This window comes from Serinus canaria, chromosome 3 (genome assembly GCF_022539315.1).
Source record: "Serinus canaria isolate serCan28SL12 chromosome 3, serCan2020, whole genome shotgun sequence".
In the NCBI taxonomy this organism is placed as follows: Eukaryota; Metazoa; Chordata; class Aves; order Passeriformes; family Fringillidae; genus Serinus; species Serinus canaria.
Window position 1 is genome coordinate 27,136,400 of NC_066316.1, and position 27,154 is coordinate 27,163,553.

The 27,154-nt window shown below is 42.0% G+C and overlaps 1 protein-coding gene and 1 long non-coding RNA gene across 4 annotated transcripts in view; one reads left to right on the plus strand and one right to left on the minus strand.

Annotated features, from left to right (window-relative positions):
* The window catches only part of EPAS1 (endothelial PAS domain protein 1), a 76,820-nt gene that overhangs the window by 29,915 nt on the left and 19,751 nt on the right, over positions 1-27,154 (plus strand). The window contains exons 2-6 of the mRNA XM_030235934.2: positions 11,904-12,094; positions 22,919-23,070; positions 23,674-23,758; positions 24,256-24,374; positions 24,470-24,672. Coding sequence (XP_030091794.1) covers positions 11,904-12,094; positions 22,919-23,070; positions 23,674-23,758; positions 24,256-24,374; positions 24,470-24,672 — 750 coding nt within the window. The remainder of the gene's footprint in view (positions 1-11,903; positions 12,095-22,918; positions 23,071-23,673; positions 23,759-24,255; positions 24,375-24,469; positions 24,673-27,154) is intronic.
* Positions 1-27,154, minus strand: part of LOC115484988 (uncharacterized) — a 48,402-nt gene that overhangs the window by 5,329 nt on the left and 15,919 nt on the right. The window contains exons 2-4 of one of the 3 annotated variants that reach the window (XR_007777037.1): positions 20,854-21,037; positions 3,577-8,485; positions 2,507-2,640 (exon numbers count right to left, since the gene is read on the minus strand). This is a non-coding gene — a long non-coding RNA (uncharacterized LOC115484988). Of the gene's footprint in view, positions 1-2,506; positions 2,641-3,576; positions 8,486-16,480; positions 21,038-27,154 lie in introns of all 3 variants that reach the window. The other 2 variants (XR_007777039.1, XR_007777038.1) reach the window with 2 other exon arrangements.

The following is a 27,154-nucleotide window of genomic DNA, read 5'->3' on the forward strand; positions in this document are numbered from 1 at the left end:
AGAGCACCCTCACTCCTGACTTGGGAGATGCCATCTGTTTTGTGTAACTCCTGTGGCCATTCTGTGTGTACTGTTCCAGTTGCACGCATTTCAGCATGTGTATCTTGGACATTCTCATCAGAAATTTGGTTGCTGTATAGTTAGAATCAAAACAGTGAATATTGAGGTACCACACCCTGACAGATGCACAGTTCTGATAGATCTCCAGGACCTGCCTAGTTGTGATGTGTTGTTAAGTTTACAGTTGTGGATGGCATATGAAACAAAAAAGTCTTGTTTCTTTTCTGGAAGAATTGAGTTCTTCCTACTTATGTTTTTCATAAACAGTTTCTTACAGCTGACTCATTCTTCCTGCCCTCTTGGGGTGATGGGGCCATGGTGCAGATGAGAATCGGGCCCAGTATATCCATAAGTGCCTTGTTTGCTTAAACTTAAGGAGTGCAAAAGCTCCAACAGGAATAACGCCAAAATACTGATATGTTAATTCATAGTTCTGAAGTAAAACCCAGAAAATAGAAAAAAATATGGCCACGTGAATTTACTTTTGCATATATACATAATTTCTTCCCAGCTTTGCTGCTTCTTGTGTTCATATTTTTTTCCTTTTCCCAGAGTAACCATTTTTTAACTGTAGTTCCATAAAGATTTAGGAGTTAGTAGTCGGTAGGAGCAGGGAAGCAATAAAGCAAGAAACACCAGAAGAGAAAGACTGCATCCAGTTATTTACCTTGTGTTACAATACAGACTGCCTTCATATCAGTTCCCTTTGAAAGTTAGTGTTTAGTGAGTAATTCAGGATGATGTGTCAGAGGAGCTAGCAGCCAATTCCCGACAGAACCAAGCCTTAATTTTTAAAATATTTTAAATACTGCAGTTGAGTGTTGAGGGGCCACAACTGTTTCCTCCTCAAGTGCTGGAGTTTCGATGTCCCTCGGGCTTCTGCCCCGAGCATGGGTGCGGAGGGGCAGGTCAGCAGTGAGAAGACTCCTCAGGATTTTGCCAGGAGCTGAAGGTGTGTGTTTTGGGGTTACTGATTGCCCCCAGGTTACATCACTCCAGGCTTTGGTTTTAGCTGTAAATTTAGAGGAACTGCCTGACTTGGCTGAAGTGACTGCTGCTTTTCTGGCCAGGTAGCTGATGTGGTCTTACCCGGGGGTATCAATCCTTTTACCTTGTAGTAAGCAAAGTACAAAATTTACCCCAGCTGAAGCTACTAAATTTCAATTTTTATTGACTTAAACTAGTGGCAGACTTTTGAACACTAATGAGAACTCAGAATCACAGCACGCAAAGTTATCACTGCTCCAGTCTAACCTGATGACTTTGTTAGGAGGAGGGAGACAGTGAAAGAGCTACTGTGTAATATAACAGCCCTCCAAAGAGAAAGCAGGGGCTGAGAATGAGCTGTGTCCCAGGATGTTTGTGCAGAAAAACCCACACCCCAGAGGGCAAAAAACGTAGCCTAGCCCTCAAAATCTGCACTTGATCATTGTTGCAGGAAATGGAGGAAGCTGTGTTACAAGGAATGATCAAAATTTAGAGCATCTGTATTGTTACATTCAGGAATTATTATTCCCAAATAATAATTCTTGCCAAAGAAATGGCTGTTTAATCTGTCTGTCTGGATATCCATCATCTTACCATGGATGGCTACAAATTGCCAAGAGAAAGAGAAGGAGAAATCATTAACTTCCATCATTACCAAGTGCACGTTAACATGGTTAAAACCCAAACCCATGGATTTGGATGGCACTATTTAATGCAGAATTTATTGCAATATCTGTTTTCTTAACTTTAGTATTAAAAGATGTGACACTTCAGGAGGACAGAGCATGACTTATTAACAGACAATGCTGCAAAATAATTTTAGTGAGTGTTTTAAATGTTCTCTAAAGGAGACAAAACATTTTCATTGGGAGTTGGCGTGTGCCCCCGCTGCAGTCTTTAGAGCATCCATCACAGAGACCTCATGCTTGAAACAAGGTGACACAAAGTGGAGGAAATTCTCTTGTGGGTGCTCCGCTGCCTTTCTACACAGAACTTGTGAGTAAGGGTTCTGTAGTGAGCATCATCAGAGAGCAGCCCAAAGCCTCAGGAGAAGGAGCTACTTCTGTGCTCACGAGGCTGGGGCTTCACCTGCTCAGTCTCTGCTCTGTTGGAAACCTCACTGACTGTGATGGAGACAAGCCTCTGTGAGACTGGCTTCCAGTTTACAGCTGTCTGCTGGTTTCAGAGATCCATTTAATTATGGATTACTTATTGCTTCTTTCTCTCTGGCTTCTGTTTTACCTGAAATATTTTATTAGTTCTAGCTGAGATTGGTAGGAAATTCAGTTTCCTACAGCTGAAATGCATTGTAGTGGACTGTTAAGCAAATTTTTCAATTGTGTCAATATTGTTATTTTTCAATCCCTATAAATGCTTGTTATCATGTATTTACTAGCCAATACACTTTTAAATTTCAATTTTACTGTAAAAATTAGGATGTCTATTTGAGTCAGCTTACGTAGAGAGCCTGGAGATGCATAAGAGAAGAAAGGTGATGTGGAGAGGTTTTGGTGGATGGCCTCTCATGGCTCTTTTTGGTGAAGATTTCTACATCTTTATGGCTTGCTGATTTCTTCTCAGGGATTGGAGAACCTACAACATATTGAAGGGTGGGCTGTTTATTTTCCCTGTGTTGTTTTTATGTACTGAAATATTGTAGTGAAAATAGCTGGGTGGGGTGTAATGAATGTTTTCAAAGACCTTCCTTTGAAAGAGGCTTTTTTCCAGCCTTTGGTGGTCACCACCCATTTTCCTGTGCTGTGCAGGCCTCTCTCATTGTTCCTACCCACAAAGGCCCCTTGTGTGAACCTGTCAGCAAATGTGCCAGCACAACAAGCTAAAATGTCATGAGATAGTGGTCCAAGCCTGCTGAAGCCCCAGGGTTTGCCCCCGCAAGTGTTGGTGAGTATTGCCCAAGGGACAACACAGAGTTAGATCATAAAACTTGGGATTTGTCAACAATGCTCTGTGTGACTCTCTGAAGTGTTTACAGCTGAGTGGGTTTGGGGCTGAAGCGTAGGTACGCATACCACTGATAGCAAAATCATGCCATGGCAATGTTTGTCCCTTAGGCTTGAAATCAAGCTTCATTGAAAAATTGTCCCTGTTTACCTGCAGTTGTTCCATCTTATTAAATAATGCCCGTTGTGGTTTGGTATGGGCTGGGGATGTGGTCAGTGCCCCACTGAAAATGAGGCTGGTTTTGAATTTAACTGTGGGGCCCACCTCCCTGCCCCCCACCCCCAGCCTGCAAATTGCACTTCATTCACCTTTAGCTTTAACCCTCTGGTGAAGAGATAAAGCACATCCTTTCATATGTGTTTTTTAGAGTAGGTAAATAGTTGGGTTATCTGAAAACAGATCTTAGCAATACCTGCTGAGCCTTTGAGCAACAATGTGTATGGACCTCTAGATTAGCTGTCAAAATTGACTGATTTTACTGCAAGTAATGCCCCAAGATAAGGATCTGTAATCTCTCAAACACAAATCATTGATAGCCATCTGGGGTTGTGCATTGTCATAACCTACCTTATCCCCACCGCTGCAGTGCCATTCCAGGAGAGAAAAGCAGAGTGATACATGTATCATGCACAATAAAAAAATTTGGCTGATTGAAAAGGAAGTTCAGTTTTGGCCAATGTTGAAACAGTCATTTCTGTTGTGTTATTTAGAGTGGTTGGTGCTGGGCCTTCTTCAGTCTGCGGGTCATCTCTGAAGCTTGCCTTGTTTTGGCTGGTGGAGTTGATTGCCACAGGGAAGGAATCCATGATCTTGATGGAGCAGAGCAGTGCAAAACCAGTCTGGGGAGAGAAGACTTGAGCTGAGATGAATGGCTGGCCCACTGAGATTTGACTATATGCTGTCCTCCTTGTTTCTCTCCAAATGTCTCTAATATTTTGAGAAGATGGAGGGTGTGTTTCACTGATCTGTTTTAAATGTGGGCTGCAGCAGCTTTACAAAGGTGACCCAGAGCTGTTTTGACCTTCTATGAGCAGCATTGGTGCTTTCTGAGCATGCAGTGACTTGGAGCAGGATTCTGGACTTCCTGAAAGCCAAGCCAGAGTAGAGTCATCCAGCCCTAATATAGGCAAACAGGCAGTGCCACTATCTGCCCCAATAGCTGATCAGCAGCCTGGCATCCTCTCTGCTCGCTGCGGGCCTCAGGTGGTTCCATGGGGCTGTGCCTTGCGCTGAACACAAAGCATTTGGCACATCCTCTGAGGTACCAGGCTTGTGCTGGCGTGGCAGCTGCGGGACAGGCTGGCACTCTCGGCATCGTAAAATAATCCAGGAAGAGATTAATGGCTACCGAAATCCTAATACTTATCTTTCTGGTCAAGGTACTCATAAAACCAGAGAAAAAAAATGAAGAGCATAAATCCTTAGACATTGTATTGCTTACTGTGATTAAATTTATCAGACTATCTTGACATACTTGAACCTAAATGCTTTTAAAAATGTCCGTGCTCCTGCAACCTCAGTGAGGTTGCAGCAACAAGGTTTGCCATATTGAACTGCCAAAGTGCTAACAGTTGCTGTGATAACTTTAGTATTAACAGTGATACCTTAAATTGCATTGTAAAATGTTTTTCTTTTAGTGGCTACATTAAATGCAGTTAGTGGTATAAAAAAAATGCCAGTTCTATAAACATTTTAAAACTGTATAGCTATAATACTTTTTCTCTTAGTACATTTTTTTTCTTTTTTATTTTTTTTCCACAAATCAGTGCCAAGAATGATAATGAAAATAAATAAAACACAAACCCAATGCATTTTAATTTTTATTACTAAAGGTGCAATCAGAGCTTCAGACACTAGAGAAGTTATGGTCTTATGTGTGCTTTTGAGGTACATATAAATTTATCCCCTGTAAAGAAAATCTATTCCTGGCTGTGTTACTGTCAGCTGTGAGGGTCTTGGCGTGATAAGGACTTAGTGAATCATAAATATGTTTGAAGGCACCAAAACTTTGGTAATCATTTAGGCCTCATCTCTTGATACTGTAATTGTAGTAGCCAAATCCTCTATTGTTGTGCCAAACATCCTAATGAGAATGGAAATGAGTTCCTCACTCTTAATGCAGACTCTTCCCTCCTCTGTGCCTGTGACACTCAGATTTCTCATTTTCCTATCATCTCACCTTTGGTGAGACTCTGGTGAAGGAATTATGTCTATTGCTATGGCAGTGGGTGCCAAGCTTTGCTGAACTAGCAGGGATTTGTTATTTAATGAGTATGTACAGAAACACAAGAAATTCCTCAAACAAGCCAAGGAGCTCATGGTGAGTTACTGTAAGTTAGGGCAGCTTTAAAGGAAGGGTGGAAGATACTTCATTTCCTTTTTTTTGTAATAGCCCTTTCTGTTAGTTGCCTTTCTTGTTACCTTCGAACTTTCATTTCCTTTATTAACAAATTCCCCTTTTGGCATCCTTTGAGTTTATTTTGTCTCTGTACTGGGTACTGTATCCCAGTGGGCAGCAATGCTGCTTTAGCACTTGTCCTCCATGAGCACTCCACGTGTTTCAAACTGGTTTTGGGGGTTTTTTTATCATCTACCTGAAAATAACTGTGTCCTTTCCCTTCCTTTTGCTCTTGCTGGTGTGCTGAATCTGGGCATCTGGTGTCTTGTCAAGCTTTAGAAAGTTTTTTTCACTGGAAAGAGGTATAAGGAGAGATCTGCATGGCACTGTGTATGGGTTTCCTGCACAGTTTTCATAGTTTGGCCTGAGTTCGCGGGGAGTGAGTAAATTGCTGCTTCTAGCACTTTTTATTTACTGAGGGTCACTTTTATTACTTTAACTGAGGGAGCTTTCAAAAGCACAGCATGCCATCCAGAATAAACTGCTTGTCAAGTAGAATGGTTACAAATACTTTTGAAAGGAATTTTAAGGCTAAGTAAGCATGACTGCTGGCTGCTTGGTGTCTGGAAGCACATCTCTGGGGCAGTCAAGTAGTGTGTTCTGAGACAGCTATGGAGTGCCTCACAGTCAGCTAAACTCCTTTTTTATTATTCTGGTTCAAATCAACTAGAGATTGGCCAAGCAGAAAGTAATGCAAAATACAAACTCAGCAAAAACTTATTTGCTAGTTTGAAATAAATCTTTTTTGTTATCTAAGGTAGGACTGGCGTTTAAAATACTTCTATTGAGTTTTTACAAGTTTTATTTTGATTTTTTTTATGCTGAGCATCTGATTTTTCATTTATCTGTATTGTAAAGTATTTTCTTATCTTTGCATGAGCAGAATGTATTTTTCTTGTTCTGCAAGTTGGCATTTGATGCTTTAACTCTAAACCATTCAAAATGAACATTTGCTAGAGAAATTACATGTGACAACTTAATTAACTGTGGATTCTTGACCTTTAAAGTGCTGAAGCTAGAAACATTTAATAACCAGCCATTGGATATAAAGTAATATGCTTGTTGTTTTACTAGCTTGCATACATGGCAGTTTGAAGCAAAGTCCAAGGGTCACCAAAATCATGAAGTAAACTCAAGCGGGTCTGTCTGAACTGCATAATTCAAAGTGCTGTCCGGATGTGTCACACAGAATGTAGGTACGAGTGAAGGCTACCGGCTTACTTATGAGATATTTTTCTGCAAGGTGTGCATTTCAGTTTCTCTGAAAGCTTCTGGGATCTGGAGTGGGAGTGTAATTCAGTGCAGTCGCTGCACTGCTGAATCTTAAACAAGTGTGTGTGTGTGTACAACCTGAGTATCGACCCACATGGACTCGTGAAGAGCAGCGAAACCCCAAGGAGAAGACTGCTGTCCTGGCAAGTCCCCTCCATCAGCTTAGAGGAGGCCACCAATGTCCTTGACAGAAGGGAGGACCCGTGACGCTGACTGCCTGGCACTCTCATCAGCTGCGTGGGTACCGAGGGCTTTGAGGGGGTTGGAAGAGCCTGCGGGAAGGACCGGGCAGATGGATGGGTGGAGGTGGTGGGCAGAGATTCCTGGTGGAGATGAAGTACTGCTGGGATTTTAACTGCAGAGAGCAAATACAGTCCCAGGCAGTGGAAACAGGGCTGAAACCCCAGCTCAGTCCGTGGCTGCTGAGGTGAGGACTGGTAGGCACTTAACCAAACTTTGGATCAGTGAGTGACGCTGTGTGCTGAAGCTCCCAGGAGGGGTATGATGTGGGTGCCCCATTGTTTGTGGGGCTGATCCTTCCTGCCTCTGGGTCACAGGTACCTTCTGAGGATATACTGCAGCAGGACAGTGGCAGCAGTGCAGCCTCTGGCTGAGGGAGGCTCCCTCAGCAGTTTTCCTGGCTGCTGGAGCCTGGAGCGGTCACAGCAGTGGGCACTGGGAAGGCAACTCCTAAGCTGACACAATAGTTTTGCAAGACTGTTTAAAGCAGATGGGTTATGTGGGTCTTCAGGTTTTGCCAATAAGTTGCTTTCCCTGAAGTTTCCAGTCCTGCAGTAAGAGAGGCTTCAGAAAGTTAGATTATGATCTTCACCCCGGGTGTGCAAGACCTTTGTCTGCAGGCATTCCTGCTGATTTCAGTGAAGCTGTGTTGTAAGGGCCTGCAATGAGCAAAAGAGATAGGAATCTGGCTCCTGGGATCCATGCAAGGCATTTCTACATCACCTGGGGTGTTTTCACTCAGTGGCATCAAGAGGTCTGTTCCTGGGCATGGGTGTACCCTTGGGACTAGTTTGGTGTTTGGATTCTAGGAAGCATGGAGAACTGCTTATGAAAATTTGGAAGCTTCACCTTGGGAGTGCAAACAGTTGCCAGTTGTTTGTCATCTTTTCTCACGTGCATTGGCCGATAAATTCTATTTTCAGAGTGCAAACTAAACCCACCAGGAAGGAGTGGGAAATCATGTAAACAGCTGTCCCGAGGATACAGTGCTGTACTTGTGTTCTGTGTCACAGAACTGCCTGTGCCTCCGGAACTCTTCCATTCCCAATGGCTTGCACGCCCATAAGCAGTGCGGCACTGGCACATCATCCTGCAGCCCTGGGAGAGTTCTTGCTGGGAAGCGGCACCTCCCTGTTCCTTCTCAAGTCTCCTGACCACCATTTGTGTAGCCAAGTCCTGAATGGAGTCACCAGACCCATTCCTCAGCTTGGCTTCCCCATTTCCAAAAGAAATTTGAGCTTCTCCATTTCTTTCTTGGTTTATTAGGACCAGTTATGCTGTGATTGCAGTGTGAGGGTGCATGCGCAGCTCCATGGAATCTTATCCTACCTGATTCTGGGACTCCTGAAGGAGCAGATGTCCAGGAGCTCCCTGGAGGCTTACCTTGGAATACCCTGGGGCTTTGGACCAGTGCAGGGCAGCTTGATTGGTGGTGGCTTTCTCTGCTCTTCCTCTGAAATTTTAGAATTCTGTCAGAGTGAGCGAGGTTTCTGCTTGCCTTGCTTTCTCCAAGCGGTGACGCACGCCTCTGCTCTTTTTCTGCCACACAAGTGGGTGGTTTATGTGCTAGGAGGGAATGATTCATAAATTAGCTAGAGCCCAGGCCTTTTCCCTATTGCCTGGGAGATGTGTGAAGGGGATTCAGCATCAGCCTTTCTTTCCTCCTGGCCTTCAGCCGTGCAGGTTGCAGTCACTTTACCGCTCTCCAGCTATGGGTGGTCCAGCCTCACCCAGGCTGAAATGCTAATCGTGTGGGGGTAACTGCAGAGAAAATTATTAATGGCCTGCAGTTTGCAAACAAAAATAATGAAAATACTGCTTTCTGCAGAATTCTGTAACTCAACTGCAGTTTTGGTGGTCTTTTGCAACCAGGACAAGTAAGCGCAGAATGACCATCTTTGACATGGACGTCCCTGGGAGGCACAGCAAGAAAGTTTAGATGGAGGTCTTGAGTGGGGAAGTGGCATTTTGGGTCTTGGTGGGCTTCTGCTGCCCTGGCTACAATAGCAACACAACTTGAGGGTGTGCTGTGTGAGGGGAGATGGGGAGGAAAATTCAGGTGCAGGAAGCCACGAGGGGAAAATGCTTAATAGGCGAGTTGTTTGTTTATTTAAAATTATACTGGATGAGCAGAAAAGTCTTTTGAAAGTGACCAGGCAGGCTGATTCCTCCCCCTGTTTTCTGATGTGAGAACGCTCTTGTGTGGTGTGTAAAGAATGGAGATATCTCCCTGCAGAGGACCTTAGCAGGACAGTCAGAAGCAGTGTTGAGGGAAAGCATCTGTAACAGAGAGAGAGAGAAAATCTTTCTCTGCTTATAGTGTGAATTATTAGAAACTGTGAGCAACCCATGGTTATTGAAACCAGCTTGTCTCATTAGCCACAATTCAAAATTATATTTACAGAGGTTAGACAACTAAATATTTTTCTTTGTGGCTGAAGTGGTGTCATGAGAGACCCTGTCTTATACAACCTGTTTTTACTGTATAAATTGTGACCTGACTTTGGCCTTGTTTCCCAAAGTTTCATAATTAAATGAGGAGGGACTGGATCTTGTTTTGCCCAAGTTGGTTGTAATGTGAAAATTGTGGCCTCTAGATTTAGAACAGAGCTCAAACATTTATGGTTGAAGTTATATTTTTCCAGTGGCAATTGGAAATGCTCACAAATACTGCTACATAGTTTTTGTTCTGTTTGGTTTTGTTTTGCTTCTACTCTTTTATTTTCTTGGTATAATTAGAAACTGAGATTTGTTTCCAGTCTAGTGTCTGTATAGACACAGAGCAGGCACATTTTTCTTTAGTGAGCAAGACATGTTTCTGAAAGTACCATCAGTATATGTATGAGTCTCCTGTAGCCAGCACCTGCCCCAGAACATGAGGCATTTTTTGTTGTATCTTCTCAGATAGTTGTAAGGGACTTTTTTTCACATGGATTAGCATGACTCTTACTTGGCAAGGAGAAAAGTATTAAGGTAGTGTCACCCTGTGAATTTCCTTTAGATTCAAACTTAGATGGGTTGGTGTTTGCTTCAGCAATACCCTTGAAGTAATTATTGAAGTTGGATCCTGCCATTATGTACTGAAATGTGTGCAGGTCTCCACAGCACACACCTCCTGTTACAGAGACCTTGTTACAGAACATTCCCCTTGGACAAAATAATTGGGAAGGAGGTTTGCTGGGGGCTGATCATGGATCTTGAAAAGGTGCTGTAAGAATTTGAGCCCCCTTGCCCTGTTAGCACACCCACTAGTGAGCACCTGTCTGATCCCACATACATGCCCAGCTTCGTGTGTTTTGCAGCACAGGGGCTTCGCTGAAGTGTTGTGAGCTCCCTCCTGCTTTGAATGATGATGTTGAGCGTCCAGCCTTGTTGAGCCCCAGCTAACACCTTACTGTGACTTTGCTCTTGGCATTTAATGCATGTCCTGGCTGGTTTTCCTTCTTACTAATTTATGAAGCCTCCTGTGGTTTCAGTGCTAGAAGCTTTTGAAGACTTTCTAGGTCTTCAAGAAGCAGTAATCTTCTTTAGAATACCCTGCTATGGAGAGTATATTTTCTATTTTAGGCAGTTTAGCGTGAGACCAATTATGATTGAAACAGTTTCTAGAATTAAGTACTGCAATTAATACTTGTTTTCTTCATAATCTTCATGCAACAGAATATATTTATTTAAACTCCTGGTTTTGATAGGGTGGGGGTTTTTGGTTGGTCCATTTTTAGTTTACTGGCTCATTATTTTATACTGATGTTGGAAAAAACAAGTTGTAAGCTGCTTCGTTTTTGAGAGCCTCGCTAGTGGAGAGAGGTGCTGCTGGTGATTCTAGAAATGAATGTGCAGCCAAAACAGCAAAAACAGTGGAACTGTTCTACCTATCACCCTGTTCTGTGCTCAGTCAAGTGGCACTGGTGGACTGTTGCAAGAATCAGCTTGAAAAGAAATGTATTTCGTGTTGGTGTGACTGTGATCCTCAACTGCAAAACCTCAATTCATGCAAGTGTTGGAACTTATAGTATCAGCAGAGCTACGTGGGGTTGAAATAGCTCATGGTTTTAAATGGATTCAGATGCTTCATGTTCTGAAATTTAATGAAATTGTACTTCATTAAAGAACCTTAGAGTCATTAGAGCTCTTAAAATGCCCTATCCTGAACCATTATAAATTTATTCCTTGTGCTTCTCACATGTTAAATTTAGCTTTGTGTCCCTTGGTGGTTTAAATTTGCATACTTGCTTCACAAAATGTCTTCCCCTTTGTTATTTCCTGTCCCTCTGTTTTACATGGAGCTCTACTGGTTATGTTATTCTACTCAAGAAGGAATCTATTTTCATAGAGAGTGGAGAGATGGTGATTTAATTAGAACAGCTTCCCCAAAGAAGGGCTATCTTGCAAGCAACTCTGTTTTCCATTTTGTGCCCTTCATGGTCAAATAAAGATGGCTTTCTGGACAAGTTTTGGATTAAGAGCTGAGACAGTTCTATAGACCAACAAAATTTGATACTCTACTACTTTTATTTTAATATGGAGTGCAGGCATTGAAAAACTCCACGACATCGTTGTATCTATGTCACAGCCACATTCCCTGTAACTATTCTAGCTTTAAAAATGGATTGCCACCCCAGAGTAAGTAAATTTATATTGAACAAACAAAAAAATTATTTTTAATGTTTCCTGAATCCAGAAGTAATAATTGGCTATTTCATTTTGAATCTCTTGCCTAAGGCGGATCTCAATTCTGTTGTGCTGTGTGGGGATTCAGGGCATTCAAAGGCTGACTCATGTACAGTCTGAGCCCTTTCCAGCTGTGGCAGTCCTCTCCTAATTCCCATTCAAAGGGCACAAATAAGTATTAAAGCTTGGCCAATTGACTTCGAACATCGGGCAGAATGGATTCATTGCTGAGAAGATACACTCTTGTAAATGCCTCACAAGTTGTGAATTGCATTTCAATAAATGTTCTTCCTTTCTCTTCTTTACCTATCAGGAGCAGTTCCGAACGGAGGAAGGAGAAATCAAGAGATGCAGCAAGATGCAGAAGAAGCAAAGAGACCGAGGTTTTCTATGAGCTGGCACATGAGCTGCCCCTGCCCCACAACATCAGTTCCCACCTGGACAAGGCATCCATAATGCGCCTGGCAATCAGTTTCCTACGGACTCATAAGCTTTTGTCTTCAGGTAAGATCTGGCTAAAAGAACTCCAGTGTCCGGGCTGGCTGATGGCAGCTTGGTAAGATGATGCATGCTCTTCTCTGACTACAGGGTTACCAAAATTACATTTAGTGCAGGTGTTTTCCCCTCTCTAAATAAAACCTCTGAGAACTCTTGAATGTGGTTTATTAATCTCAGTTAGGAGATTTTGAGCTTTTAAGAGTTTAATCAGAATTCAAACATATGCCTTAAGCTTCCATGCTGAAAAAAATAATTTTCAGTTTGGCGTGGCAAGCATGTTTGTGCCTGCACATTCAAACAGCAGCTGGGACTCTCTGAAGGTCCAATACGTTGTTTGAAAGGAGTAATCGTGCTATCCACTGGCAAAGAGTAGTAGGTAGGTTGCTTAAAACAAGCTGTACCAAGATAGCTAAAACAACTGCTAAATACTTGATGTGAGTGGATTCTGCGCAATCAGTTTGCTCATGTTGGACTAGTAGGAAGCATGAACAAACATAATTTTTATAGCCTGTGAAAACTGATAAAATTAGGAATATTCTTATTTTGCCCCCTATACTTGAATCAACACTTTGATGGAAATATGTGGCTTGAGTAGCCTGTAAGAGCAATGAAAACAACTGATGTTTCCAGAACTTTCACATGGTGACCTATGAGTGTTCAGAATACGCTAAGAAAACAATGCCTGCATTGTTTGTGAATGGTAACCCCAGAATTTTGTCTTTTCCTTCATTAATGGCAAGACTCCCAATAAGGTCACGATTGCACTTCCTCTACTCAGAAAAGTTGAGTCATACAACAGTAATTACTTTAATAAATGTTATTAGGAAGCATCCCATTTTGTGGTCGAATTTGCTGTTGGTTTATTGTTGGTTAGTCTGAAAGATATGGCAAATTAAATTCTGCTTCTTTGTAGTCTGTAATTTCTTTAGCACTTTTGGCTTTTGCTGAAGCCTACTCTATAAAATGTAGGTATTTTTTATCTTAGCTTACAGAATGTGGTTTTATCATGTGCTCCTGTGAAAAGAAAAGTTTATGTGCTGAACAGCATTTGGAAATCATCTCTGATTTTGTCATGTACCTAATACTTGAAGAAGTTGCGTAAATAGGTAAATGTTCTTAAACAAAGCCAATTTGTTAGTAACTTTCTCATAAAAACACAGCCTCAGCTTTTCAAATATTTATATGGCAGGAACTGAAGACTGACACACCATAGGAAAAGTAAACTCCTGAGAGGCTGTAACTGATATATAAGTAATGTGCATACCTGTAAAAATCAACATGAAATAGTCAGATGCAATCATCATCAGAAGAATACATTTGCTAAACTGCTAAGATTAAAGTGAACTTTTCGAATGAATCTATATTTCTCAGTAAGAAAAAAAATCTACTGACTAATACATTTATTTTTGATGCTTCTATTGTTAAGGCTTAGACTCATTATTTGATAGTCATGACAACTCAGTATACATGTATAATATTCATACATACAGACAAAGATATTATAGTTCTGAGATATATTTCTGTGACAATGTTTGGAAAATAATGTGATTCATGTATAAAATTTATATTTTCTTGAAGTATCACCAGTAGTGACAGGGTGAGCTTTAATATTTCATACTTTCTCTATATTGGTTATTTGCTTAGCCTTAAATCTGATGGACTCACTTCCTCAGTCCAAATATTAACTTGGAGTAAATCCTCTCATTAAAATTTGTGTTGTTAGTCAAATGCAGATTTGTCCATGGCTGCATCTGTAGGGACCAGAGGTGTGGATAAGGGTTTCAAAATCTCAGATGCTTCTATTCTGAGGAGTTGAACTTAAAGTACTTTAAAAGGATGGATTTTCTGGAAATTTTGGATATTTTTTTCTGATAATGAAAATACATTATAACTAAAGAACTCAAGTCAGAAAACCTTTTCTGCTGCTCATCTCCTATTCTGAGTATAGCCAACATAAAAATTAAATTTCCTATCTTTGTGGACCACTGAATAATGTCAGTCTTTGTAAGGACATTGGCTTTCACTAGAAGGCCATCCAGTTTAATTCAGAGTGGTAGGTTTTTGGTCTGGAGGCTCACAGATCAAGAGATTTGCTGCCTATCCTGTTTTGATGAGTGTGAAGCAAGACGGAAAACGGCCTTGGGTGGTGATGTTGGTGCTTGTTCTGTTCTTGCTTCTGCTTTGGACCCTTTCTGAGCCCCAAGCAAAGCTGCAGCAAAGGTTTCAGGTGTGCGTTGAGCAGCCTGGAATTTGACCATAAACATACTGTTGCGTTTGAGAAGTCTGATTTGACCAACAGGGAGCGTGGGGAACATTGTGTCATCTCTTGATGGATGAACTGGGAAATGGGGAGGTGGAAGTGCATAGAAGCAAATGCCCACCCCAGCCTGCAAACCCCTCTTTGCTTTGTGTTGTCTTTATTGAAATGGTTTGGATTATTTGGGCTGAACACCTACTGTAAACTGGAGTTAAGTGAGTGTATTTGTTCTGTCAGTCATTTGGGCATTGAATTAACATTTGCTGCAGCTTGAAAAAAACCTTCAAAATGGGGTTGAGATAAAACTACTGTTTGATTACCATTTTTCTTGTCTCTAATCTATCAAAACCTACTAGCACACCCTATTTCATTTTGTGTTACTGTTTGTGGGCACAATTCTCAAACATGTCTCTCTGTTTTACGGCAATTTTGCCTGAAGCAGAGAGAACAAGGCCTTTCCCAGGACTGTACCCTCATCCTTCTGCAAACTGATGCTCCAGGTGGGATTTTGGAGATGGCCATAGGCAACTTGCCAGTCTCACTCCGCTGGCATTGAGTGTCTCATGCCCTTTCCTATTATTCCCCAAGTCGGAATAGGGCTTTTCACTTGTGTAACTCGGGCTGTTTTATTAGCTGTGTCTGCATAATGATCATTTATCTGCTGGGAAGCCAAGACCTAGGGAAATCTATGCCCACATTCTTTCAGCAGGTGAATGGCAGAGTCCCTGAATCTGAGCCCTCATTGAGAGCTCTCCTGCTACGTGCCTCGAAAAATCCCGACTTCTGGACTGCAGAGTGCATGTCTCCTGCAGGCGTTGTAGGGCCCTTGTCTCCTATCATAATAGGAAATAGCTGGTTGTATATCTCAGAGTTCAAAAGGGTAAAAAATACCAGGTTTGGCTTTATAAAAGTTGCTGCTTTACTTAGTAACACGTTTCCCTTTGATTTTCACAGTAGGCAATTCTGTGTGGGAATGTTGGAGAGGAAGCCTTTAACATTTAGAAATGCAGGCTGTTCGTCTGACGGCCTGATTGAGATTAGTATCACAGGAAGCAAACTGAAACAATAGCTTTATAATACTGTTTCCATGTTGTGCACAGAACAGTACACGGTACAACTGGAATGCTTAGTAGAAATATTTAATTATTATCATCTTAAATATTTTTCAAGATGTCTCCTAATTCTGCTGGCATAATACATTTTTACCATCAATCAGTTTCAAATGTTTGGGATAAATTTAGAACTGATCTTTGTTCATTTCAAGTAAAGGTTTTGACCCCATAAAGTGACTGCTGAAAATAGGCATTCTGATGCTTATCAGTAGTGGAGCTTTTGGTTATGGGATCTTAGGTCCTTCAGTGTGGTCAGTTAGCAGTATTTTTCCCATATTATTTTTCTAGTATAGCTAGTAAGTAAGGCTAATGCTTTTTGAGGAGCTAATAGATGGCAAAAGAGAAAAAATGGCTTTTGCTAAAGAATGGCTGCCTTGGTCAACAGCTAACATTGTGATAGTTGCTTAGGCTGCCTCAGATATTCTCTTTTTGTCTGAATATGAGGAGGAGAGTCCATTTAAGGAAGACTACATGCACACTGCCAATAATTTTAAGTGTTTCTTTGAACCATGCTGATGCTAAAGGTGTTCCCGGAACCAAAACTCTTTAGTACAGTGAGTTTCTTCATGCCAGGATGACAGAGTTTTCAATCAGGCTAATCAGGCAAACACAATTTTATTGGCTTGCCTTAATCCCATCCCAATTGTGTGGTCACCCGGGTGTCTTTTCTGTGCAGAAATCCATCAAAGGAAACTGGCTGGGAGTTGTTCTTGTCCAGGCAGACAGCAGCAGAAATGGGGAGGGAACAGGGATACAGACAGGAAGTTGTTTGGGAGAAGGGAGGCCACAAGGAAGCCAGTGTGAAGGTTTCAAGGGAGGGAGACAACAGAGCCGGAAAGCCAGCAGGGAGCAGAAGGGGAAAAAATAGCTTTTCTCTAGGCTTTTAAGGGAGAGGACAGACTGTAGGGAGAACTGATGTGGGCATTGTTTTTGAATGTCTGGACAAGCTGCATCTAATGTCAGACCATTGTGGCATAAAACAGAGCTTTTAAAATAGCATGTCTACTTGACTGCTTTTATTACCTTGGAAAAATAGTTTTATGCCAACCATGCTGCTAGGGATGAGAGTGAGTCGGGTGCTGAGTGCTTCAGCTTCTTGAAGTGATGTCCCTTTTCAGGGAAGGTGCACCCAAAGGTCCCATGGGACTCAAAGCCTGGTCTGATGGGTTGCTGTATTCCCAACATTCAACACCAATGGCTGCAGGACTCCAAGCAAGTTCCTGGGAGCAGTATCTGAATGATCTGGCTAGATACAAACTCTGCAATCAAAACAACACTAACATAAGTGTTTTCTTTATCCAAGATTGCTTGTGCACTTGGAGATAAGAGCCCTTCAGGAAGCTTCAAGTTTAAGAGTAGCTTTTTCTTGATGTATCTAAATTGAAAGCTTTTATTGAACACATTGAAAATATCCCCTTGAACAGGATGTACTGCCCTGTCAAGACAGAAAAAGGGGGAGGGGGGGGAAATCTCTTTCCTTTGATGGAAAACAAGAAACCAGGAAAAGACAAGTCAGAGTCAAAGCTGCTCTCTCTGATGCAGGATGAAGCTGCTGTTAGATCTTCCCTAACTTTTGCCTGCTGGCATCAGGCAGGTTTTGCAACCCTCCTCTGGAGTGGCAGCTGCAGCCTGGTATCAGTTATGCACCATATGTAAGCAACTTACTGGTACTTATAGGAACCAGGATTAGACAAGGCCAGGAAAATTCTTTGCAGGTGATGGTGTGACCTCCAGTAGAAACACATCTTATCATTGTCTACCTCTGAACTGACCAGAAAGACCCCTTTGAGTCAGATCAAAGGTGTTGAGAGGAATTATAGGCTGTTTGCTAGGAGGTTGTTTATACCTGCACAGTTATTTCTTTTAAGGAGAAGCCTGATTTTTGAGCCTTCAGACTCGTTCCAAGACGCTGGACTGAAGGAAATGAGCAAGCATCTACGGAAAAAGTGTTCTTAAACTTGGGAACAGTGCACATCCTGACAGTGAGAATTAATCAAAGCTTGTTTACAAAAGCTATTTTTAGCATAAAAGGTTATCATAAACACTGCAATAAGCATTTGCCATTCCAGTTCAAAGTTTCTTGTCAATGAATAAATTCTATTTGGCAGTTAGAAAATTTGTCAAAATAAATACTTACCAAAATTTAATACAGACTGAGACATGGACTGAAAAATACTGTATCAAAATTCAAGAAGTACTGCCTTGGGGCAAAGTGAGCAGTGGATGACCCATCAAATGCTGGGACATGGGACACCATTGGTCTGTTCCTGGTTCCCCTATAGCCCTGACAGTCATACCACAGCAAGGCCACAGCAGCAGTTTTACAAGGCTTTTTGACGTGTTTCAACATCTCCCAGTCTCTCCTAGACAGGGATTCTCCTCCTGTATAAGCTTTCCAGAGTTACATGAACACAATCTTGGCTGGGCTCCATCAAGTAGCTATAATATTAACAACAATATTACAGCACTTCATTCTGCTGAATGTGCTGTAATTTAAACTGGCATATTTGCAGCCCAGTCTCCCTGCTATACTGTCATGGTGGCTGAATCAAGGTACTCCCCTTAGTTGATGGGAGGTGGAAAATGTTGTAGGAATAAAACCAGAAACACATCCTTATTTCAAAATTTAGCTTGCAGCTATTTTGACACACAATGCTAACAAAAAAAAAAAATCAAACAAAAACAAAACAAAACAAAACAAAAACAAACAAAAAAACCAAACAAAAAACAAAACAAAAAAAAAAAAACCCACCCCCTAAAAATCAATATAAACTGAGTCCCACTGTTACCCTTCCCAAAGACCTGCAAAAACCTGGCCAGTCTACATGAGGTGCTGCTCTCTGGATAAAGTGACCTCAGACCTACTGGAAACCCAAGGCTGAAGTTCTGCTCACACCTCCTCATGCTAACTTCCCACTTCCCTTTGGTCCCAGCTTTCTCAAATATTTTCCATCTGAAGCTGAATTTTCTTACACTAATGCTCCAGTTCAGCACCAAGGTAAATGAATGAATACAATTTAAAGCAAAGTGAAACACAGTTGGGATTTCAGGGAGGAGCTTGCTGTAGCCATGCCATTATTTGTTTTGCATCTGCAAAATAAATTCTTTCTGAAGCAAACCTGATTTTTGCTATTGACAATGACTGAACTGCTTCTGATGTATCACTCTCCTAAAGTGTGTATATCCTCTGTGTATTAGTAGCTAGTGCTTTCCACAAGAGAAAGGGAACGTGCTCTAATGCTGACACTGCAGCCATAGGAGGGACTTCTATTTATTATTTATATTACTATAATTATACCAAGTTACCTGATACAGGGCACACCAGGGCACCACAGTGCAGCCCAGCATATTTCTTTGCTGCAGACTTAGGATCCTCAGGTAGCTGATCTGCTTTAGCGGGTGAGCACAGATGACACCCTCTGGGGCTGCATTTGCAAAGGACTTGGAAACAGTGGAAGGCATGAGCACCTTTGGTGTGATCCTCCAGTGCTGGAGCTGCGCTGGGTAGGCTGCTGTGGGGACAGGCAGGGGATAGATGGGCAACAGCAGCAGAGTGGCTCTGGAGGTCCTTGGCCCCCACCTTTATGTGCCCGATGGTGCCTGCGGGTTCCGCGCCTTTGAAACGTGAGCACGCCCTATTAAGTACTACAAGAAACCCATATCTGCCAGCTCCCCTTTCCTGCTGCAGCCAGACTGCTGAGGAGAAAGGAGGGGGTGCAGTGGGGTTTATTGAGTTACCAGGGAGGCTGGAGCATGTCTGCAAAACACCTTGGTCATGCTTTTGAGTAGGTTAGACGGGGTGCACAGCAGCACAAACAATCTTCTCTCCCTCCTCTCTGTCCACATCACAGATGCCTCCAGCTGGACAAAGATAATTTTAATAAAAACAGTGTACTCTGATCCCACAAACCCCTGTAACCACATGCTTTAAAGCTGACTATATCTTTAAGTGATGTGCTCAGCTTGGACCTTAAGGGTTTGAACCTGTAGCCCTGATGTGAGTGATCCATGTCCTCTGTGTGTGTTTGTATAAGTAATATAATTTATATACAGGGAAAAGCAAACTTTATCATCTGATAATACAAGTAAAGTGTTTGTCTTTCACTGTTGGAGGCATTTAAGAATACAAATGCTTTGAATAGCCTTCCTGCCTTTGAATGGTCATGTTTTGTTAATGCAAACTTAATGAGCTGGGAAAAAAAATGGAAAGGAGGGTCTGGGGTTAGAGCTGAAAAGTCATTTTTTTCTCTGAACCCACACTTGGCTGATTGTCTTGGGCTGTAGCCATGATCCCTGCTGAATAAACCATTTGTTTGCTTCCGGAAAAGTAAAAAAAGACCCTTGACATTCTTTATGCAGCAGAAACAAGCTTGGGAGCAGATGGTCACTTACCTTTTTTTTTTTTTTCTTTTTCCTTTCCTAAATGTCATTTTGGTCAAAGTGCGTGCTATTCAAATATATTATTGTATATTTTCTGTATTTTAAATGCTAGTCCTGATGCAATTTCCTGAAGTCATTTGCTTTGTACTGAGAAGGAACTGGCCCCTGCATGTGTAGCGTGAATTGCAGTGCAAGGACGTGAAATGAAAATCCCCAGCTTGTGCTGGCCATCCCCAGAGAGCATCCTCTCTTCCCTGCTACCAGTCTTGTTGAGAGGCAAAGGGTGATAAACCAAGTGCTCTCCACAGCTCTGGGGCTGAGTCCTTTTCTTCTCTCATTTGCACGATGTATGATGGGCTGCTGCCAAGTGTGCAAACCCAGGGCACCAGGAATATTTCTCTGTCTGCTCTGGGGTGCCCTGATCCCAGGGGAGCACTGACTTTGACCCTCATTCATGGAGAAAGTTTCCTAGACTTCAAGATAGACTAGAATCCACAAAAGTGTGAAATAGATTGTAGAGAGTAGCGTAGGTGTATCACTTGGTGAGAAATTTAGGGTTTGGGATTTTTAGTATGTTGTGGATAGAAGCAAGATGGAGGGCACAGGGTGCCTGGGTTTCTTCTTCACGCTTCTTCTTCCTTCTTCTTCATGGGTTTGGGTGGCATTTTGTAATTGGGCAGAAAAGTTCGCAGTGCGGGCTCTTTGGGATCAGTTATTGGGTTAAAAGGGAAAATAATCCAGGTGTCAGTTCTTAATTGGATAGTTTAGTCTTAAAAGTCCTTGTAACAAGAGATTGTTAGCCATTTTGTGCCTTCTAATGAAAAACTGCCAACTCACAGTAGTGAGACTGTTTTACTGATAAGAAATAATAAACATTTGAGTCTGAACATGAACTACCATCTCAAGTGCCTTCAATCCAGACCCAGAGAAACCGACAAGTGGTACTGCCACAGCCAGGGAGGGATGTTGAGGATCAGGAGGATGCAGCAGCCAGCATCATTTTTGTCACCACTTACCTGTTCCAAACAGTGCTTGCTGGGCTCTGCATTGCGACTGCTCATCCCTCTTGGTTCGCTTGCAGTCCATCCTCAGGCACTAGCAGCTGCATTTCCAGGAGCTGTACAGATCCAACTTATCCTTTAATCATCACTCATTAGTGCTTCAAAGTAAAAACTGCATTAGTTTGGCTCAGCCTCTTCCCTATTCAAAAAAGCAACAAACCCAAACCATTTAATGTTTTACAAAGCAATGCCCTAGTCCTGCTTCTAGACTTCTTGCAAAATGAGTATTTCAACAAGAAACATTAAGGAAATGATCAATGTGCTGTTTCATTGAGGAAAAGAGAAAAAATTAATGACTTCTCTCAAGTGCTAACAGTATGTGTACTACAGAACAAACTGTAAGCTGAAATTGTAACATTAAACCATCAAAGGAGAGCATCTTCTTCAAGGAATTTGTTTGTATCTCACTGTTCTTGCAAGTAAGACTGATGCAGTTATGGTTGGAGCCTCGGGATGGCAAAATTGGTGGTGGGCTCAGCCTGGAGCACTCTTGTGCTACCAGGAAGGAGTACAGAAAGCAGAATCGCTTCAGCTCTTCTCTCATCATCCTTGCTGCCATGGGCTCTAGGGCACCTTTGATCTAGAGGGGACTTACCCATGGCCCTGTATCTTGGAGTTGGTTATTCCTTATTCTGAGACAATAAGATGAGAATTTTTTTTCTTCTTTTACTTGCTTTTTCCCTTCAAAATCACAGCCTTACCACGACATTTGCAATGACTGATCACAAATGTGCAGGCTAACTTACAAAACTGTAAAGATAAGCTTACCACAGCATGTCTGAGGTACACAGACCAGAAACAGTATCTGTAAGTGGTTTTGTAAAACATAATTCCAGAAGTTTCACATAAAACATATCAAGAAATCAACGGGCCAGCTCCTACACAGAAATTTTTTGATACTAGCTGTCTGCATGTCATTCCCTGACAGCTTCTCATTCATGGAGCTGAGATATGCTTAAAAGCATATAAGGGAAAATGGGCATTTGTGACTGGCATCAGGAGAAGCAGTGCCTGCCCCCTCTCCCTCTGCCTGCAGTTCTACCAGGTGCTGCCTCCCACGGCACACACGACGAGGGCCTCACGGTGCCATCAATTGTCACTACACTGCAGCCAAAAGGTACCAGGAACATGAATAACTGAAAGAAAAATAGCTGCAATAAATATTCTAGCACAGCCTTAGGTTTCAGCTGAACAGTGGCATGTCTGTCCCAGAAATTAGTAAGGTGCACTGGGTTCATGAATCTGCACAGGCAAACATCTAGGACGTAAGCAGAGTCTGAGGCTCTCCTTGCAGGACAGGGGAAGTGAGGGTGGGTGATGAAGCTTGTCAGACTTTGGTGGAGTGAAGCATAGGAAGTCCTGAGGATGAAAAAGCAGTATCAGTAGGATGGATCTGTGGTTTTCCAAGGAATACTGAGATTTATGGGATGACAAAGAGATTCACCCAGAATGACTTCAAGGAGTAATTTTTCTACTTTTTCCATCCAAAGTAGTGTTAACAGATGAGTCTGTACTGAGTGAAGAGGTCTATTTCAGGTATGTTTTGTAGGAGTTGTATTCCAACTTTTTAGAAAGCCTGACCTGATGGAAGAGTCCTGTCAGGTGTTTGTTAGGGATGCACAGATTTATGTACCTTCTGTAGGGCTTGCCCTCTACCTTGTGCCTGTTAGGAGGTACAAATGTTGCAAGTGGCCAAGAGAATGTGCACGAAGAAGATGCACTTCAGCCATCTGCATTTGCAGGTGTTAGTGACTGAAAACACATCTTGCAGAAACATGCTAAAGGTGAAGAGAGGGTCTTGCATTTGCCAAAACATTTAGAAAAGTATCTCCTGCCTTTCTAGTGATAAGGACATCCTTTTCATATGCTGTTCTGAAGGCCCCACCAGAAGTGATTTGTTGAAAGGAAATTTTAACAGCAGAAAAATACTTTATTTCCTTGGAACTGGATGTACTTGCATTGAAAAAGGCTGGCTGGGATGCTGGATGCTCTAAATGCTTTTTTATTTTTTTCTTCTCAGTATGTGCTGACAATGAGAATGAACTAGAGGCAGACCAGCAGATGGACAACTTGTACCTGAAAGCTTTGGAGGGATTTATTGCTGTGGTGACACAGGATGGAGATATGATCTTTTTGTCTGAGAATGTCAACAAATATATGGGTCTTACACAGGTAACTTGTTCCCTTAAGCTTTCCTCTCTTTGTAATACAGTTCATAGAAAGAACTCTTAGATCTAAACGCAGAAAACCCAGCTCACTGCATGTCTCATTGCAAGAAAACTGGAAATAAAATGTCTTATTTCTCAGGCAGGTACCCTGCACAGCAGACTACATGGGTTGCAGGTTCCCTCTCCCCTCCTATCTAGTTGTAGTGTCTTTGGTGACTGCAAAGTTGCCTTCCTACATCTTACTAGGGAAATGAGAAGGCATTTATTCTACTTCTGCCTTAGACTATTGGACAAAGGGGATAGAGCTGCTCTTTTGGGTCCCCCCCTTTTCTGCTTTGTGGATTGTGAGTTTTGTCCTGTGTCAAAAATAGCAAGAAGTGTTGACTGTTAACTCTACTGTGCAAATTCATAGATAAGAGAATCAGTCTGGGGAGAAAATGAGGAGTGATACAGAGGATAAACAAAGGGAGGGTCGTGGGATTTGTGTCTCTGAGCATCCTGTTGATACACTTAGTTCTAGTGACCAGTTTAATTTCAACTGAATTTAAAACAGATAAATACTTTCAATTGCTTTGATGTGCTAAGTGTAGCTCTTACTTCCACATAGGTGGAGCTCACTGGACACAGCATTTTTGACTTCACTCATCCATGTGACCATGAAGAAATTCGAGAGAATCTGAGTCTGAAGAATGGTAATAATGAAAATACAAAAGTCCTTGTTTGTTTTTAAATAACCAAATGAAGTAAATGGATAGCAAAAGAGATCTGTTTGTCATGGTAAAAGGAATTTTCATTCCTACAGTAATCATTAACTGCTATTCAGTGCTTTACAGATTCATTTTGTTTTGCCAAATACTGCTTAAATATGATAGGACCAAGAAACTGTTTAGTATTTCCCTTTCATCAGGTCTAGACAGGTATAATGTTTTCAGTTGTAATGCTGCAGAGATTCATGTGCAGCAAGCTAAAACATAGGTTTAAAATGCACAAAATCCTATTTAAGTTCCACTTAAAGTTTTAGGTCTGAGCAGCTCACAAACTGCTCTGCAATAGTCCAAGCATCTTTGATGGCCTCTGCAGGTAAACGATCAGAGAATTAGTCTGTTATTTCTGTTGAATCCTTCATGCTTATAAGTAGAAGAAATCAAGAAGGAAAATGAGAAAATTAATTTGTCTTTTCCTTATACAGGGCCAGGCTTTGGAAAGAAAAGCAAAGAAATGTCAACTGAACGTGACTTCTTCATGAGGATGAAATGCACTGTTACCAACAGAGGCAGAACTGTTAACCTCAAGTCTGCCACATGGAAGGTACAATATTTGAGCCAAATTAAGTGGGTTTGATTTTATTAGACATTTTGATGTGGAGAGAAAGTACATCCTAAGTTTGTTTCTTGTTATTTCAGGTTTTGCACTGCACTGGACAAGTTAAAGTGTATAACACTTGCCCTCCTCACAGTCTGTGTGGGTATAAGGAGCCTCTTCTCACCTGCCTTATAATAATGTGTGAGCCTATTCAGCACCCTTCAAACATCGATATCCCCCTGGACAGCAAGACCTTCCTGAGTCGCCACAGCATGGACATGAAATTCACCTACTGTGATGACAGGTATGCTCCACTGGCTTTTCCTTTCCAGAGGTGTTTTTATCTTCTTGAACAAAACAAGCAGTTCTTCCAAATATCATGTGTGGACCTGGTAAGCAAGGACCAGAAGAAAATTCAGCCTGTTACCAAAACAGCTATTTAGTGGCTCACTTAATCCACCTCAAAGAATTCAGTTTGGGTGAAGCTGTATTCGTGCTGTATTTCCTCATCCTGCCAAGTGAGGAATTCAATTTTACTGGCAGAAGATGAGGCAGCTTGGAGCCACAAATGTCAGCTTTTTGGGGTTTAACAAACTGAAGGGCATGCAGGATTCCTGTTGTGGTGTTTTAGAGAGCGTGTCCCAGGGCACGCCATACGGACCTTAGTCAAGGACTGTTTTACGGTTGGTTTGGCCCAGGAGGCTGTTATCAGTTAGCTGGCAAGTGCTTTATGCTCTACATTAACCAAGAATTGCCAAGAAATCCAGAGTACCTGCTGCTCTGAAATGGAGTTGCAGCCTCTTGCTCAATGAAAAGCAAACAGCCTTTATTGGTTATCTCCCTGCACCTTTTAGTGACGAAATGAAGGGGAGGGGAGGACCTTGGATCAGGCAAGGGGGTTGTCCTCTGCTCCCCATACTTCACTCTTAAGTGGAAAAAATGGAGATCCCTCTAGTCTCTACTTGCCTGACTATCCTGGATGGCATGTTTCATGCCATCTACCTCTTCTCCCTGCCTGTGTACTGTGATAACCATCTTCCATGCCTGCAAGCAAACCAGAGATCACTTCCCATGAAGTGTCTTCCTGTCCTCCATTTGCCCAGAAAGTCCTGTCTTTACTGCTGTGGATTTGGGTTTTGTTTGGGGTATTTTTAAGTTTATTAGGTAATCCCTGAATTTAAGATAAACTTTTCTGCCCAAAGAAATTAGTCTCCTGAAATTCAGAGATGCTAAAAACCTCGGAGGACTGGAGAGTTATCAGTGAGATTATACACATGCTTGCAATTTACACAGAAACTCACGGGACTAACATCTTTCTTAATTTCTTCAGCCTTCAAAGGTTTTTTTAAACTTTGCTAAGTAAGATTATTTTTTTAAACAATGTGATGAAGCAGCCATATAAACTTGCAGTGTTAGCAGCTGGGGATGAAAGCAAGATTGCAAGAGTGAAACTTGTGACTGACCTTCTGAACTCTCTGAGAACTGCGTAGTAAGTGACTAGAAATGATCTCTGATGTAATCACAATGAGATTTTTTTCCTTTGTTAATATTTTCAGCATGAAAATATTGAGATATCAATAGGATTTTGCTGCTGGAGGGAGTGACTCAATATGATAGTGACTCATTAAAAGCAATGTGCTCAGAATTACTGGGGCCATTCAGTGGCAGGCTGCAGGAGCGTAGCAGAGGATTTTGCTTTATTGCAGCATTCACATGTCTCTGCAAGACTTAATGCATAAGCCATTATAAATGAGAATTAGAGGGACTGATGCTATCCCATTAAAGATACACATGCTTATTTTAAAAGTAATGATATATTAGGCCTTGTCTTAAACAGTGGGCATTTGATTTACAGGGAAGATGTTTCACATGGCAGTGAAATACAACAGCTTCCTCTGGAGGACTGACCTTACAGGGATTTTAAAGATTTTTTTTCTCCAAAACCAGACTATAAAGTAGCACATCTTTTACTATATGGTTTTGGTTGGATGTTTCATTCCTGTGTTACTCAGATTTTGGTAAAGGTGCAAAGGGCAGCCAGGGCAGAGAAGGAGGAGACTTCACAAACCTTTCAGGTTCTTTGCAGCAGACCCACCTGGTCCCCACCTCCCTCCCAGAGGGATGCTGATTTCTCTCCAGCAAGCGACACATCACTAGACACATAAAAATGCAAAACACTCAGCTGCTCTTATCAAATTCAGTGCTGCTACACAGATTGCATTGAAGGAGCAGCTTATGCCAAGAATGTAAATCCAGGCTGGGGAGTGGAGGAGGGAAGGCAGCATGTGCCAGTCAGGTGCCTAAACTCTTTCCTACATGCTCTGTCCTTTCTGCAGCGGCACAGCAGGGCTGACACAGCTCATTGCTCCATAAGGGACAGTGTGCTTCCAGGTTAGGGCTGGTATCATGGGGGCAGTGTGCCTCCTCTACTGGGCTTCTGCAGTGGTCCTCGTGTACTCCTTGCAGTTCATCTAGTGTGGACAGGTCTGCTTCCAGGGAGCATTAAGCTTTTATTTTCAAGCACTCAGTCAAAGAAACTCAGATTTCTGAGTATAATCTCCTTAGGAAAGCTCATTGTCTGTCTGTCACAAAGCAACATACAAAATATAGGCTGGCTTCCTTACAGCCTTTTGTGACAAAAACTAGTTGCCTTTTCCCTAGGAGGGTATAGGTTAGATGTAATATGAAGCAGGCAAGACTGGCCATCATTTAAAACACGTGAGACAGTAGCCCATGTAATTTGCCTTCCAAAAATAAATTATGTATGTGGGCCTATGACTTGCCAG